Source organism: Podarcis bocagei (assembly GCF_964188305.1).
Source record: "Podarcis bocagei genome assembly, chromosome: 6".
Lineage (NCBI taxonomy): Eukaryota > Metazoa > Chordata > Lepidosauria > Squamata > Lacertidae > Podarcis > Podarcis bocagei.
The window spans coordinates 32,409,524-32,424,204 of record NC_138130.1 but is presented as its reverse complement, the minus strand read 5'-3'; the positions used below and the strand labels follow the sequence as shown (position 1 = coordinate 32,424,204).

The window sequence follows — 14,681 nt, the reverse complement described above, 5'->3', positions numbered from 1 at the left end:
ACACACACCTGTACCTACCTTTAAAAAACCAGGCTTGCTTCCCAATGTGTGGTAAGTGGGGAACTCATATTCATTTCCACATCTTAAGGTTTCATATGGCAGATGTAAGTCAGTGAAAGTTGTTCTTGATCCCATTTAGAATTGCTCTGCTCAGCATTTTTATTTATTTTTACAAGAGTATTTTTGTTAGAAAGCTTGCTGAACACAATGTTCATGCACCTTTTATCATTTTAATGTTTTCGTAGGTCACCCTGGACACACATTTTTAAAATAAAGCTCATGTCACCACAAACTTGTTAGCCATCAAGGTACCAAGAATGATGTTGGGAGTTCTTTACTGAACACAGTAACTGTGTTCAAGACAGATAGTAAAAGAATTGTGATCTTCAATTCCAATACATAATGGAAGCATGCTTGCCGGAAAGGGAAAATTTAAAAAGCAATATCAAAATGTCCTAGTTCTGAAACTATTGCCAGTAGAATAATACCAGTTGATATCTGGAATGTGCAAGCTTGCAGTTACTTCTATACTCTGAGGCAGAAATCAAATTGGACTACATAGTCATAACAGTTCACATCCAAATCTTGGCAGTTTCTCTGGTAGTATTATTTCTAGGAGTCTGCATGCAAATGCACATCCCCATCTGCAGAGATACAGCTAGTTCCACAGGACTTGGCTTGGTTGAGCATAATCATTATTTATTAAATTTATACACCACCCTTCATCCAAAGATCACAGGGCCATTTACAGTATAAAAACACAAAACATAGTAACAAAAATTAAAACCCCAATAACCACCCCAACACATTTAAAAGGCCATAGACTGTTTAAACAGTCAAAGGCCTTGGTGAAGAGGAATATTTTCGCCACCCTGGGGAAAGCATTCAACAAATGGGGAGGCACTGCAGAAAAGGCCTGTTCTCGTTTTGCTACCCTTTAGACCTCTCATGGAAGCGAGACATGCAGGGCCTCAGATGAGGATTGCAGGGTCTGGTAGGTTCATATAGGGAGTGGCAGTCCTTGAGACAATTGGGGGTCCTGAGTTGTTTAAGGTTTTATAGGTCAAAACCAGCACTTTGGATTGGGCCCGGAAATAAATTTGTTGTGCCAGGATTCGTATTATATGCTCAAACCGTGTTGCCCCAGTGAGCAAACTGGCTGCTGAATTCTGCACCAGTTGAAGTTTCCAAACTGTTTTCAGAGGCAGCATTGCAGCATGGTTATGACACTGGTTCCACACCTAGATATCTCTTCCTAGATCAGAATACCTATCCCTTATGTGAAGCTAGCTGACAACCTCTGTATCACTGCAGAATACCAAAAAGAAAGGCTAGTACAAAAAATACTTTATAACTTGGGAGACAAAACTTATCCAACCATTGCACCCCAAGAGGAAGTAATACCAAAATGAAGCATTTCAGGTGAAGGACTCTAAAGTGCTTATGAAGATGCAATACATTTCATTTAAAATGTGATCACCACAAATGGCCAGATTTTATTTTCACTGTAGTAGTTCTAGCATTTAGCAGCTTCAGGCATTCAGTACTTAGAACACAAATAATTTCCATAGAAGTGAAACAGAGTTTAGGGAAATGCAGAAGGTAATTTCTTCATTCCAGTCTTTAATCTCAAGGTGTCAGTGCATCCAAGATTGCCCCTGCTTGCTGCTTCGTAATGGAGAGTCTTCAGTATCCCTTTCTTCCTCTGAATCTTGCTCTGTTATCCAGCTTTTAAGAAAAAACAAGTTTTATATTACAACCCTTAACACTCTAATACTACAACTACCAGTTTTAATGGTGCCTTATAAAAAGATACAAGAGACAGAACCATTAAAAAGTTATGACCCTTAGTTTATTTTAAATTGTTATATCCCATCATTCCCAGATTTAACATAAAAATGCGATTAAATAAACACGCCAAATAAAATGAACACAATGAAAACAATAAGCTCAGCAGTAAAAAAGAAAAATAATAAATAGGGATTTCCATTGGACAACCATCATGCCATCAGGCCATAAGGAAAGTAGGAACTAGTCTCACCAGCCTCAGAAAGTCACTGCAATTGAGGTAACTACACTATGAGGATCCCTAGCTGTTGATAATTTTACCACATTTAATGAAGATGAAGAAAGCAGGTGCTGATAAAAAGAGCTTAACTGGAAAGGGGGATTATAGAGAGAGGAGGTATATATAACGTCTGTTGTTTCATGCTGGTAGTCTTACAAAAACAGCAGTGCGTACTGGATATGTTCATACCCGTCCCCACATATCCATCAGATAACAACAGGCTGTGGCAATATGCATCAGTTGCAGTTTTCAAACAATCTTCAAGTGAAGTGCCATATTAAAACATTCACAGCAGTCAATCCTCAAACTTATGAAAGCACAAGTTAGCATGGTGAGGTTTCCCTGCTCTAAAATGGGTCAGCTGCACAACAGATGCACTTGATAAAAGGCACACCTTGTCACTGACACTACCTGTTTTTCCAGAACTCTAAGGCTCTGAAGAGGCTTCAGTGCAGTGTGTACTCAAAGAAGATATAAATACCAAGTCTCCCAAAAGCATTGGGTTTGCCCACCAGCATCACCCCCACCTTGTCTGGATTTAACTTACATTTGTTTAACCTCACCCACTATCCCATAGTATCCAGACACTGCTGAATTTAGGGCCAAGACTACCACTCATGGACGCTGAAATAAATAAACAGCTGATTGTCTTCAACATACTGACAACACCTAGCTTCAAAACTCTGGGTAATTTTTTTATAGCATAGAGACTTGACAGACAGTGCAGATCAATTCCTATGGTGTTGAACTAGCCTCCAATTAAGACATTCCAAATGCAGTGCAATGAAATGATTTACATCATTGGATTATGAGCCCAGGCAGCCAGGCAAGAAGTTCAAGCTACTACAAGAATGTTTTGGCTTATAGTATAAAAAGTTACTAAGTGGTCAGTGTAGAGCTGCCACCTCCTAGGCAGATGACTGAGAGTAAATTGGATGCTGAGCTGACACCAACGCCAACCCTGTCTTCAAGGACATGGAAATGCCAGCACCTATGCAAACAAATATTGCACACCCAACCCATTCAAAAGAGTGCCTGGATGCTTGCCCAATCTCTGGACTCTGGCTGGCTGCTACACTAAGAGCTGTCCCTGCCCTGCTCTTCAAAAAGAAGATACAGGGGGCATGTTGGTTGTTGGATCAATGTCTTAACTTGAGCGTTACCATGTGTCTATACCTCTTATGTACCTGTTGCACCTAAACCTGTGCCTTACCTATGTACCATTTTGATTCATGTGTTAAAATCTTTGGCAGAAACCGAACTGGGAGTTCATATTCTTCTTTTGGCAATGAGGGCCAGGACATCATGCTTCTTTTATTTATTTTAAAATATGGTTAACTTTTCTCAATACATTTCTGTATATTTTAACCTAATATTTACCTAAACTGGCACACTAAATATCCCATGGCTTTTATTTTAACTGTTACCTTTCATGATCGGTGGAACAGCAATGCTACTGTAAATAAAACAAAAGCAACACTTGCAAGCAATAACAAATTTGTAACACCATTGATATTGTTACAGCACCACCCCAATCTCCACAAGTGGTGCAATATTCCAGGGGCTGCAGGTGCGCTTACCTGGGTCTGCTTTCCCTTTTGGGACAATGAGGCATAACAGAGAGTCTGCTTTTTTAAAATATATGGTTTTATTTGCACATATATACAACTTGCACCTAGATGAAATGAATGCAGAGCACTCACATCCTATGAGGGCCTGGCTTCCCCCTTAAGGGCAGCACTGGATTCAAAGGTGAGCAAAAGCCATCCTCTGTGTCTCTTACAGCCTGTCATATTCCCAGCTCACATGGAGAAGCAAAACTCCAAGGACCTCCCCCACAGCCTAGTCATTCAAAATTGAAACCCTAAACCTGGCTTTTGCCTCTACCCATTAGCACCCAGCAGAGAAGGGGTCCCAATACCCTTGCCTGGCTGTCTTGCCTCTGATGGTTTTCTTGATGGGCCAACACCAGCCTTTGCCTCCTGCTCATGGCCCATCCAGTTAGCTCTGCAGAGCTGGCTTGGCTTATTAGCATAACTAAATCCACAGGGCTTCTGTTTTCGGCAAAGTTTAACCAAACTCTGATTAATTCCAACTTCTATTACATCCAGAAATTATGGGGGGGATCTGACACCCAGGAATTTAGGGGAATTTGGCCCCCAACAAACCCGTAACAATTAAAAATCTTTCAGTTGTGTCTTATATGCAACATACTATGGTACATATTTTTTAACGTGAACACAATCTGCAGTACAATTCACCTACTCACCAATGATCTTTTGCATTCAAAAAATGAAACTAGTAATCCTTTGCAATGGCCTTCCTTCAAGCACAGTTTGGGCCCTTTCCCTTCCTGTCATAAAAGATATTAAAGTGAGCAGCCAGCATATTTATTCAGCAGGCACACAAGTTGTATCAAAAATAAAATCTTCCCAAGGCAAGTTGCAACCTGAATAAAAACAATAGTAACAAACAATTTAAAAGAACACAAGAGACTACAGCAGGAAAATGTGTTTAAAAGCAACTAGGTAGGGCTCAGCAAGACCCAAATGAAATCTTGTGGAACGAAAAGGTCTTCTTCACAGCACATTGAAAACCAGCAAGAAATGGGGAATTTCCCCCTGGCGACAAGAGTTTTACACCCAATTTTCTCAATCTCATCTGAATTAACGGTATGCCAGTCTCTGAAGCCATTCTCTACCCACAGACCCTCCAAGTGCCCCTATTTTGCAGGGACAGTCCTAGATTTACAATGCATTCCTGGTTTTTGATTCGATCCCAAAACGTCCCACTTTTCCTTAGGATGGCCCTATTTCAATCAGAGAAATGTTGGAGAGTATGGAGCTATGCAGTGCTTTCTTTCTTTCTTTCTTTTTGGGAAAAGGGAATGCCGGAACTCACAATGAATACCTCCCTTGTTCTCTTATAATGTCAACGGTGTCCATCTGAGAGGTGCCAGAACTCAATTCTGGTGAGTTCCCGCTCTGAAAAAAAGCCCTGCAGTTATACAACCCAAAAGCCAAGGAGATAAATAATTACACAGCCTTTAGAAGACATTTTAAGTCGTGGTGTTTTTATATAGCTGCACAGAGTGGCTGGGGCAACCCAGTTAGATAAGCGGGGTATAAATAATAAATTTATTTATTTATTTATATTATGGACCAAGGTGTCCCTAATTTCATCGGAGAAATGTGGGAGGGTATGTACCTGGATGACACAGTCGCTCTCCAGCAGGCAAGCCCTCAGGTCCTCGCGCACCCCTGCGCAGGCGCGGAAATCCTTCTCTTTATCCTCGTAGTACTTGGGCATCGTGGCGGCCGGTTTCCACCTGGCGCCGCTTCTCGGTGTTGTCTCACGACCGGCGGCGCCTTCAGCAGCCCCAGCCGCTGCCCACCGCAGCCCCACCAGCGATGGCGGCCGCCATCTTGGCCGACCCTTCTCACCTGCGCAGGGAGTTACTGAAAGGTCGCAGGGAACCATACGTCACTTCCTGTTTCCCCTCCGAGGAGCCATTTTTTTTAACATAGAGCAAGTACATTTAATAGAATGTAAAGTGAGGGGATGGTCTACACTTTTTGTATTAAAGCTCTGTGTGCGCAACCGACGTCTAACCGTCGTCCTCTCCACCATCCGTTTTGGGCGGGGCCTACCCGTCATACACCTCGGCGCGCCTGCGCCTTGGGGAGGGTCCCTTTTGCCGGAAGTTACTGAGGAAAACACGCAGATCAGCTGCTGTGAGTTGGCAGCGGCGGCGGCTGATAGGCGGCAGAAGGCGAGCTCCTGTTGGAGGGTGGGGAGGAGAGGCGCGCGCCCCTCTGCCTTCCGCTCCCCCCCCCCGAAGCGCCGTCGCCTGAGGGACGCAGGACGTCGGGGCCGGGAGCCGCAGTTCTGCGCGGGGCGGAAGCGGCCGCGGAACGTTCCGTGAGTTCTCTCGCTCGCGGTTCTGGAACGCTCAGGTTCCGCGTCCTCCTTCTGGCCCCTCCCTCAGCAGCACCTGCTCCCCGCATCCACACGCACCCCCTACACCCGTGTCGAGCCCGTGTGAAATTATCCATACCCACTCAGCCACTGACACACCAGGTGGGGTGGGGCGGGGTGCTTGAAACTCCTTGGGTTTTTGCTAAAAGTGACCAGCTGCCTTTTCCCTGACTTTATCCACTCTAAACAAACCGCACCCAGTCAGCTGGCTGGGTGGCATATTCTCAAAATACGGGCTGTTATGTCTTTTCTTAGCTATTTCTGTTCTGTATCCAGCCAGATGGGCGGGGTGTAAATAATAAATAATCCTCATCCTCCTCCTTCACCACCACCTTTGCAAATGTTCGTTCTCTGCCTTTTATTACCTGTCCAGTCTCCTTGACTGACTGGCTTTCCTTCCACATCCATGTCCACTGTGCTTTCTCCATTCCCAGCCCTAACTGGCCATTTGGGAATCTTGTATTGCAGGGATGTCCAACCAGTAGATCACGATCTACCAGTAGATCCCCGGCTGTTCCTGGTAGATTGTGGGATCCTTATCAAGCACAAAAGGTTATGGGGGGGGGAGAGCTAAAAAAAACCTCTTTGTAATCATCCCCTTAAAAAGCTCAACAACTCTGGGCAATCCACCCACCCTACGCATGCACACTCCTCCTCCCTCCAATGGCAATGGGTTGATCACTGCCAGGTTTTTTTTATTCTGGGAGTAGATCACAGTCTCTTGGGAGTTGGACATGCCTGTTGTATTGTAAGTCATGGGGGGGGCGGAATAGTAGCTAGCTTGTTGCTTGTTTGCTTTTTTTCTTGTCCGCGTGATGCTGGAACTTTCATCCTTGTTCATTTTAAATTCTTACGCACCAGAGTTGCTTGGCATTTGAGAAATGCATATGACGGAGACTGATTTTTAACCCTTTGTTAACAAACTTGTAAAGTTTGGTCGCGAAGCTTTTAGGAGTGCTTCATGAAGTCATGGTGCAGGATCTGGTTCTTGCTTAGGCCTCATTTTCAGTGAGATGGAAAATGTGTTTGGTACCAGAAAAATACATCTCTAATCATAGGCAAAGGTCAAGTGGGAGTGTACAAGACTAAGGCTTGTGGCTGCAACAATGAGCTGTGGGGTTCTTGCTGCATCTGAGCTAGGCCTAGATGGTGGGAAGAAAGACTAGACTCCCCCAGTTTTTGTGTGTGGAAGGAATTTATTTGTATGGAAGAGCATTTAATGGAGGGGAAAGCCTAAAAGGAGAATAGTCAGGACTTCCACAAAGGAAAAAGGTTATCTTTAAATGATAGTGTGTACTGTATCATATATTTCAAAATGTGATAAGCCAGCCCTGATGCATTTGGAGGCTCTCTGGCTCACTCTGCTGGATGAAGTCCTGAACATCTGCCCTGAAGTCCTGCCCTGACAGCCCTGCTGCTTGCATGTATGTAACAGCCACAGAGTCAGGGTTGCAATAAGCTGTTAACAATGGCAACAGGACAAAGTGGATTTAAGAAAACAGTCTGTGATATTAAGTATATCTACTTGGATGTCCAGTTGGTGCCAATGGTTGTTCTGTGATTGCAGCATTACTTGAAAGCAAGCTCTTTAGTAGTTGTACAGATTATTGAAGGGCAGTTGCTCATCCCAGCTCTGCTCACCTGCTTCATTTCCTTCTGCTTGCTTCTGCCAACTTTCTTCATCCACTGCTATACCACCATAGCTAGCTACATTGATTCCTCCTCTATTTTGAACAGACTTTTAGTCTATTGTGGGTAGAAAAGAGTAGGGTTGAGCTTTATCCAGTTGCCAAGTGTTGAATTATGTGCTCGCGAAGCCCTCTGGGACTAAGGAAGGAAGGAATATGGTTATGATTGCATCCATGTCCTTGCACTTCTAAAAGAGCAAAGGAGATTGCAGGTGCCCAAGTTTGTGCAGTTACTGAGAGATCTTGAACTTGATATGAGCTGTGTCCACTGTTAAGACATTGCCATCACAGTTACATTGCATTGTTTTCAGGTAGGGTAAAGAACAAAGTGAGGTCATGTGACAAGGGCGTGTCATTCTAAGCCTGCTCAGAGGGCAGTAAGATCCACTAGATTCTAAGGGAGCATGTCTGCAGTTGAGCTTCAAAAGACCTCCATTGGCAAAATTCTCTATGTTTATTTGGCAGCAATCCCCAATTTGTTCCTTGGTGTTCACTCTGAGATATGTGTGTTTAAGGATTGTAACCTAAATGTGATAACTTGCACCTTTGTTTTGTTTGTTTTTTAAAATCCATTGGTCTGTTTTCTTTCCTTTTCAGCAAGATGTTGCCTACCACGTCTCTTAATTCCCTAGATCATGACAACGGCTCTTTAAACTCTAGGGAGGCAGCCAGGCACACTGCAGGGTTCAAGCGCTACAAATACTTGAGGAGACTCCTTCACTTTCGGCATATGGACTTTGAGTTTGCTCTGTGGCAGATGCTGTATCTATTCACTTCACCACAGAAAGTGTACAGGAACTTCCATTACAGGAAACAAACAAAAGACCAGTGGGCAAGAGATGACCCAGCTTTCCTTGTGTTGCTGAGTATCTGGCTATGTGGTGAGTGCCTGAGAAATTTATTGAATACCATACAGGGAATAGTTGACCAGAGCTGGGCTTGCTCCAGAAAAATGCATCATTTGTACTGCTGTAGCTTTTTCTGTGTAAAACCCATGCTTATATAATTTCATTCCGTTGGGAACATGTGTTCCTACACATTCCCTCTTGCGCCTCATCCATGAAAACAATAAGCAGTGAATAAACTATGATTGCAATATCTGCCACATCCACACTGATAAAGATTCCCTCACATTTTGGCTTCAGTTACTTCATCCTGCAGTCCACAGCCAATCTGTTCTGTGCATTGCATGGTTTTAAAATTCTCAGTTCTGTGATCCCTGGCATGTGACAAAGAATGACAAGCCCCAAGTCAGGCATAGGCAGACTTGGCCCTCCAGATGTTTTGGGACTACAACTCGCATCATCTCTGACCACTGGTCCTGTTAGCTAGGGATGATAGGAGTTGTAGTCCCAAAACATCTGGAGGGCCGAGTTTGCCTGTGTCTGCCCTAAGTGATAAAAATCCAATTACCCTGGCAAAATTAAGAGGCAGGCAGAAATTCTGCCATCTGAGAACTTACATTGTGGATTTGTTTATTTCTGCACTGTGCAACAATGCGTGATTGGCTTTTTTATGAACAGAAAGGTTTAACTTTATTTGTGTTGATGTCCCACATCCTACACAAACATGTGCCAGAGATCACACAGTTGCCCATTTCTTGCTTTATTTGTGTACATGTAGTACAGCCCACACATTTTACTCTTGCAAATCCTAGTTGTATGCATATACCCAACAATTTTATGCTATAAGCCTTAAACAGCACAGCACTAAACATGCTACAAGTACTTTTCCAGTAAAATTAAGTGAAAGAAATTCTGAGAGCAAATGGGTATTGTTTCAACCTACTTGCGTGTCAAGAGTTAATCCTCTGTCTCTGCTGTTCGTCTTCCTCCTTCAGTATCCACTATAGGATTTGGCTTTGTGTTGGGCTTGGGCTTTGTTGAAATGATAAAGCTGCTGCTCTGGGTCATCTTTATAGACTGCGTAGGAGTTGGCCTTCTAATTGCAACTTTCATGTGGTAAGTCTTTAAAACAACCTGAGTAGAGTTGGGTGGTTTTTTGAGAAGTTTGAATCTTGCTGTATAGAATATGATTGCTGGAACCTTCAGCTACAGTCCTAAGTTTGTCTACTTGTAAGGAAGAAGAGTTTAAGTAGACACATTTCTCATCTCTGGGCTAGATGTACAGTGCTGTTCCAGCAGAAGGTTTCAGTTCAAAATCTGGCAAAAAGAAAATATTTAATGTATAAGTAATTCTGGGCTGTTATGTACTTAAATATAAGGGTATGTTTCTGAAGGTAGCCATGTAGATGGAAAACTACTCACTTCAGCTGTTAAATTGGCTGCCATGTTAATCAGTTTTATCTTTAGAATATTTGTGCATTGCAGCGAGAGAGAAAATGTGCAAGGGACTAGGACTACAGTGGTGCCCCGCAAGACGAATGCCTCGCAAGACGAAAAACTCACTAGACGAAAGGGTTTTGCGTTTTTTGAGTTGTTCCGCAAGACGAAGTTCCCTATGGGCTTGCTTCGCAAGATGAAACGTCTTGCGAGTTCTTGCGAGTTTGTTTCATTTTTCTTAAAGCCGCTAAGCCATTAATAGCCGCTAAGCCGTTAATAGCCGCTAAGCCGCTAATAGCCGTGCTTCGCAAGACGAAAAAACCGCAAGACGAAGAGACTCGCGGAGCAGATTAATTTCGTCTTGCGAGGCACCACTGTACAGAATTACTAGGACAGTATATTCAGAGTTAGTATATAGAAGGCCATATTGCATCAGTTACAGGATAGGGGAATAACCTTTCCGCAGTCTTCTTACTGACATGTAGATTTGTTTAGCTGGCTTCTAGGGAATCAAAAATATTTCCTATGTTGTAGTTTTTTCAGTAATCCTTACCAGAGCCCTGTAAGTCCATAAATGCATTTGTGTTCTTCAGAATATGAGAAATGGAAAATAGCAAGGATTGATTTTTCTAGGCTGTAATTTCACCAAAAAGTTGAAATTGTCAAAGTTTGCATACTATTTTTTAACATGTCTGTTCCAAATTCTCTCCCCCTCCCCAAGGTTCATCTCCAATAAGTACTTGACAAAGCACCCGAACAGAGACTGTGACGTAGAGTGGGGATATGCCTTTGATGTTCATTTGAATGCTTTTTATCCACTTCTCGTCATCTTACATTTCATACAGCTGTTCTTCATCCATTGTAAGTAAACCTTCCCTTCCCTGACTTGAAGCATTTTTTGCCTTCTCTTGCTTTGTGCTGACACTGTAATTCAGCTGGAGGATCCTGGGGGGCACCACGCCCTATAGCAATGGTGGCTCCTGCAGGATCAGAGAGGCAAAATCCTGCAATTTTTTTCTGGAGGAGGAGGAGAAACTCCCTACCTTCCAGACCAAGAGGTTGTCTATGGGCTGGGATCTGTTTCTGACTAGTCACTGTCTCTTGTTTCTTTTTCAAAGAAGTTTTGCGCCCCACCCCCCAGTTTCTGGTTTCTCCCTCCCTTTCCTTCCCCTATTTCCTAGGCTAGTTGGGGGGGGGGTATTCTTTTCTGACAGTAAGAGTCTGCAAACCTGGCACTGCTTCATGCCACGGTTTAGTACCTCAACCAGGCTTTTTCCCCCCTGAGGAGTCTTCTGGATTGGGTTCCCTCACAACCATGCTTAGTGCTGGTCTGGGAGAAATGGGGAGACATGATGTTTCTGGCTGAGGCAGTTGCTCTTTGACCTGACCCTTTTGGTGTGTTCACAGTTGCCTCCTCTGAGGGCAGGCAGACAAGTGCTTAGGCCCTGCTTATGTGAGTTTGGAGGGGGCTTCACGCAAGGTTAGCCTGTCAAAGGACATGGCCAGCAGCTCGCTTTGGATCAGCCAGCAGCTGAAGAGCTCCATGGACCTTCTCTAAAGTGTTCCATAGTGGCTTTTCCACAGTGAGCTCCAGTCTGTTTCTGTATCCTACTGGAGGCAACACCCCAATGGTGCACAGCGCCCTTTTTGGGACCTTCAGTGAGCAGAAGTTCACTGGGTTAAGAAACTTTGGTTTTCTCTCTTGCAGACGTAATTTTATTGAATTCGTTTATTGGCTATTTCGTTGGGAATACTTTCTGGCTGACTGCAATTGGTTATTACATCTACGTGACATTTCTAGGGTACAGTGGTAAGTATCAAAGCCTTTGCAACCTAGTTAAGCAACAAGAATAGTGCCTTCTTCCCAGTCCTTTTTTGCTAAATCCCTGTTTCAGTATGAGTAAACTTTATGATAAGCATCAGGGGAGGGCTCACTCTGACAGCAACTCTACAAGCTTTGCACAGCATCGTTACTTGAAATGTGAAAGTACTGCGCTTGCAAATGTGGAGCCAACAGAAGCTATACTGGCTTACAGCTATGCATGCTTTTGTCCCTGTGGGTGAGAATGTGTGAAGTCAGACTTCTGTGTGTTTATTTGTGGGGGGGTGTGTGTGTGTGTGTGTAGAGTTTCCCCCTTAGGGGATTTCCTTAGTATTTTTTGCATTCTACAAACCTGCCTTTCTCTACCCTGTTTTTCGTGTGCATGGTGCAGAACCCATATGGGGAGAGCGAGTTTGCTATTGCTGCCTAGAATAGAGTTGACAGTATCAGTTGGGCAACAGACAGTGAAATTCTGGACTTTCACTCAATTTTAAACATGGGTTTGTGATGCAGTATGGTTGGGAGGTAGTTGATGTTGCTCAAGAAACAAGGTCGAAGCGCCACAGGGCCAGTTGTGCAATCCTTTGGGTTATATATTTATGAACATGCCAGATTCCAAAGAGACGAAGTTTAAGAATGGCGGGAGGACATGTGGCCGTGCCTTACCAGATTTTTTTCAATGAATCCGGGGACACTTTAAATAAAATAAATAAATGCTACACGTTCGGGACGCTGATGCTGCAGCAATGGCAGTGGCAGTGGCAGAGGGGTGGCCACCGCCTTGACCTCAGCCACCATGTTTCCCCTTCCTCTGAAGCTTCTATCTCCTTTCTCCATGAGCCTGGGTGGTAATGAGGCTCGGGCAGCACAATGCCTCCTTTCCCATCGGAGCAGCCCCATTCCTGCTTGCACGCAAGCACTGATAGGCAGCTTGAAGCCTCCCTTCACAGCTGGGAGATCCCCACCTCCCTCCTGCTTGCATGCAAATAGGAGTTGGGAGGCTGCTCTGATAGGCAGCATGAAGCCTCCCTTCACAGCTTAGTTGCTGGGGTCAGAGAAGGTGGAGGCAGCCCGGAAGCTGCATCTTAGAGCCCCTGCACCACCATCATAGGGGGACTTCCGAGCAGCTCCTGAAGCCAGCCAGAGCCAACTGCTCCGGGCTGCTGAGACTGCTGCTGCTGTGTTTCCTGGGGACAATTGATGAAATCCGGGGACATTCCGGAGATGGAATTTGTCCAGGGACTTATTTGCAAATCCAGGGACTGTCCCCGGGAAACGGGGACATCTGGTAGCCCTATTATATCTTGCAGGACTACAGCTCTTTTCATCCTCTGCCTATGCTGCCTGGGGATGCTGGGAGTTAATAATTCAGTGACATCAGGGAAGGCCACATCTTAGCCACCTGATTCAAGTTTTTCTTTTCTGTAAAGGATGGGAGGGGCATGCGTTTACTAGAAACAGTAGTTATTTTAGGCATGAATTTTTTGTTGAGGACTGTCAATATTAAGATGATTGTGATGTTCCTTGCCATTGGCACCTTCAGAAAATTGCATGCTTTCTCACTCTTGAAACTCTCTCCTACTTTCAGCTTTGCCGTTCCTGAAGAACACAGTCATCCTTCTCTACCCGTTTGCACTTCTCATCCTGCTCTATGTGGTTTCATTAGCGATGGGATGGAATTTCACAAAAATGCTTTGTGTTTTCTATACGTACAGAGTGAAATAAACTGCAGCCTTTATAATGGATTGCTTGTTCTTGCCTCTTGTACCACTGTCAGCAAAGGTGAGATGCTCCTGTAAATTACTGTAAATAACTTATTCTTCACTGTAGATCAGTGTGTACAAAGTTTTGGTTTTTAAAAAATGTATTTACAACTGCAGACTTATAGTGATTCTGTATTCTCTTGCAGTCCCTTCCTAATGGAAAAGTTGTACATTACTGTAATAAATATTTTTTAAGAACTGTGTGCAACATTGAAAAGGCATTGACTTTGCTATTTATAAACAGCTTTGTTAACAAATATGAGTATTAAAAAGCACAGTTTCCTACAGTACTTCTGCTAGCTCAACAATTTCCTGCTTGCACAATTGAACTTCCCCTCTCTCCTGAAAACATATATAAGCAGTCATGGAAAGTGAGGGAGGTAGTTCCTTGTGCTAGTGGAAGTACTTTCTTTGGCTACTGTTCTATCCCTTTACCTGGGAGTAAACCCAGTTGGATTCAGTAGGCTTACTTCTGTGTAGATGGCAAAGTAGTAAACAGTTTTCAAAGTACAGTTGTACCTTGGAAGTTGAACGGAATCCATTCCGGAATTCCATTTAACTTCCAAAATGTTCAGAAACCAAAGCGTGGCTTCCGATTGGCTGCACTCAAGTGGAAGCCATGTCGGACGTTCGGCTTCCGAAAAACTTTCACAAACTGGAACACTTAATTCCGGGTTTGTGGTGTTCGGGAGCCGATTTGTTCAGGAGCCAAATTGTTTGAGTACCAAGGTACCATTGTACCTGCAGTTGGACAGAATTTGGGCTTCAGGCTACATGTTCCCCACCCCTGGTATGCACCTTTCTAAAGTAGCCTTGGGAAAAGAGGGTTTAGAGAGAACCCAAATGGTAAAGTGGTATATCAATTTTAAAAAAAACAAACTCCAATCCGAAAGCTGTTCTGTACAGAGTTCCATATTTTCACTAGGTTAAGAATTCAATAACGCTTTTTCAAAATATTTATTTCAAATATTACATGGGCAGCTGTGGCACATAGAACATTGATGAAAGGCACGGTTAACATGACCCAGTTAGGTTTTCAAATATAGCAGCAAGATTAACAAAACCAAAACCTAGCTCAAA

At 43.7% G+C, this 14,681-nt stretch overlaps 2 protein-coding genes across 3 annotated transcripts; one reads left to right on the top strand and one right to left on the bottom strand.

Moving 5' to 3' along the window:
* Positions 1–678: 678 nt before the first annotated feature.
* COA5 (cytochrome c oxidase assembly factor 5) lies at positions 679–5,531 on the bottom strand. Its single transcript, XM_081197594.1, has 3 exons — positions 5,276–5,531; positions 4,338–4,421; positions 679–1,728 (listed from the first exon to the last, which is right to left on the bottom strand). Exons 1-3 carry the CDS (start codon positions 5,375–5,377, stop codon positions 1,687–1,689), a joined length of 228 nt encoding a protein of 75 aa, XP_081053720.1. The 5' UTR covers positions 5,378–5,531; the 3' UTR covers positions 679–1,686.
* Positions 5,532–5,633: 102 nt separating this feature from the next.
* Positions 5,634–13,800, top strand: UNC50 (unc-50 inner nuclear membrane RNA binding protein). Of its 2 annotated transcripts, none has more exons than XM_081197593.1 (6): positions 5,634–5,802; positions 8,332–8,615; positions 9,575–9,695; positions 10,738–10,877; positions 11,725–11,826; positions 13,427–13,800. In XM_081197593.1, exons 2-6 carry the CDS (start codon positions 8,336–8,338, stop codon positions 13,561–13,563), a joined length of 780 nt encoding a protein of 259 aa, XP_081053719.1. In that variant the 5' UTR covers positions 5,634–5,802; positions 8,332–8,335; the 3' UTR covers positions 13,564–13,800. The 2 variants fall into 2 exon arrangements, with proteins under 2 accessions (XP_081053719.1, XP_081053718.1); XM_081197592.1 differs by lacking the exon at positions 5,634–5,802 and adding an exon at positions 5,809–5,989.
* Positions 13,801–14,681: the final 881 nt, after the last annotated feature.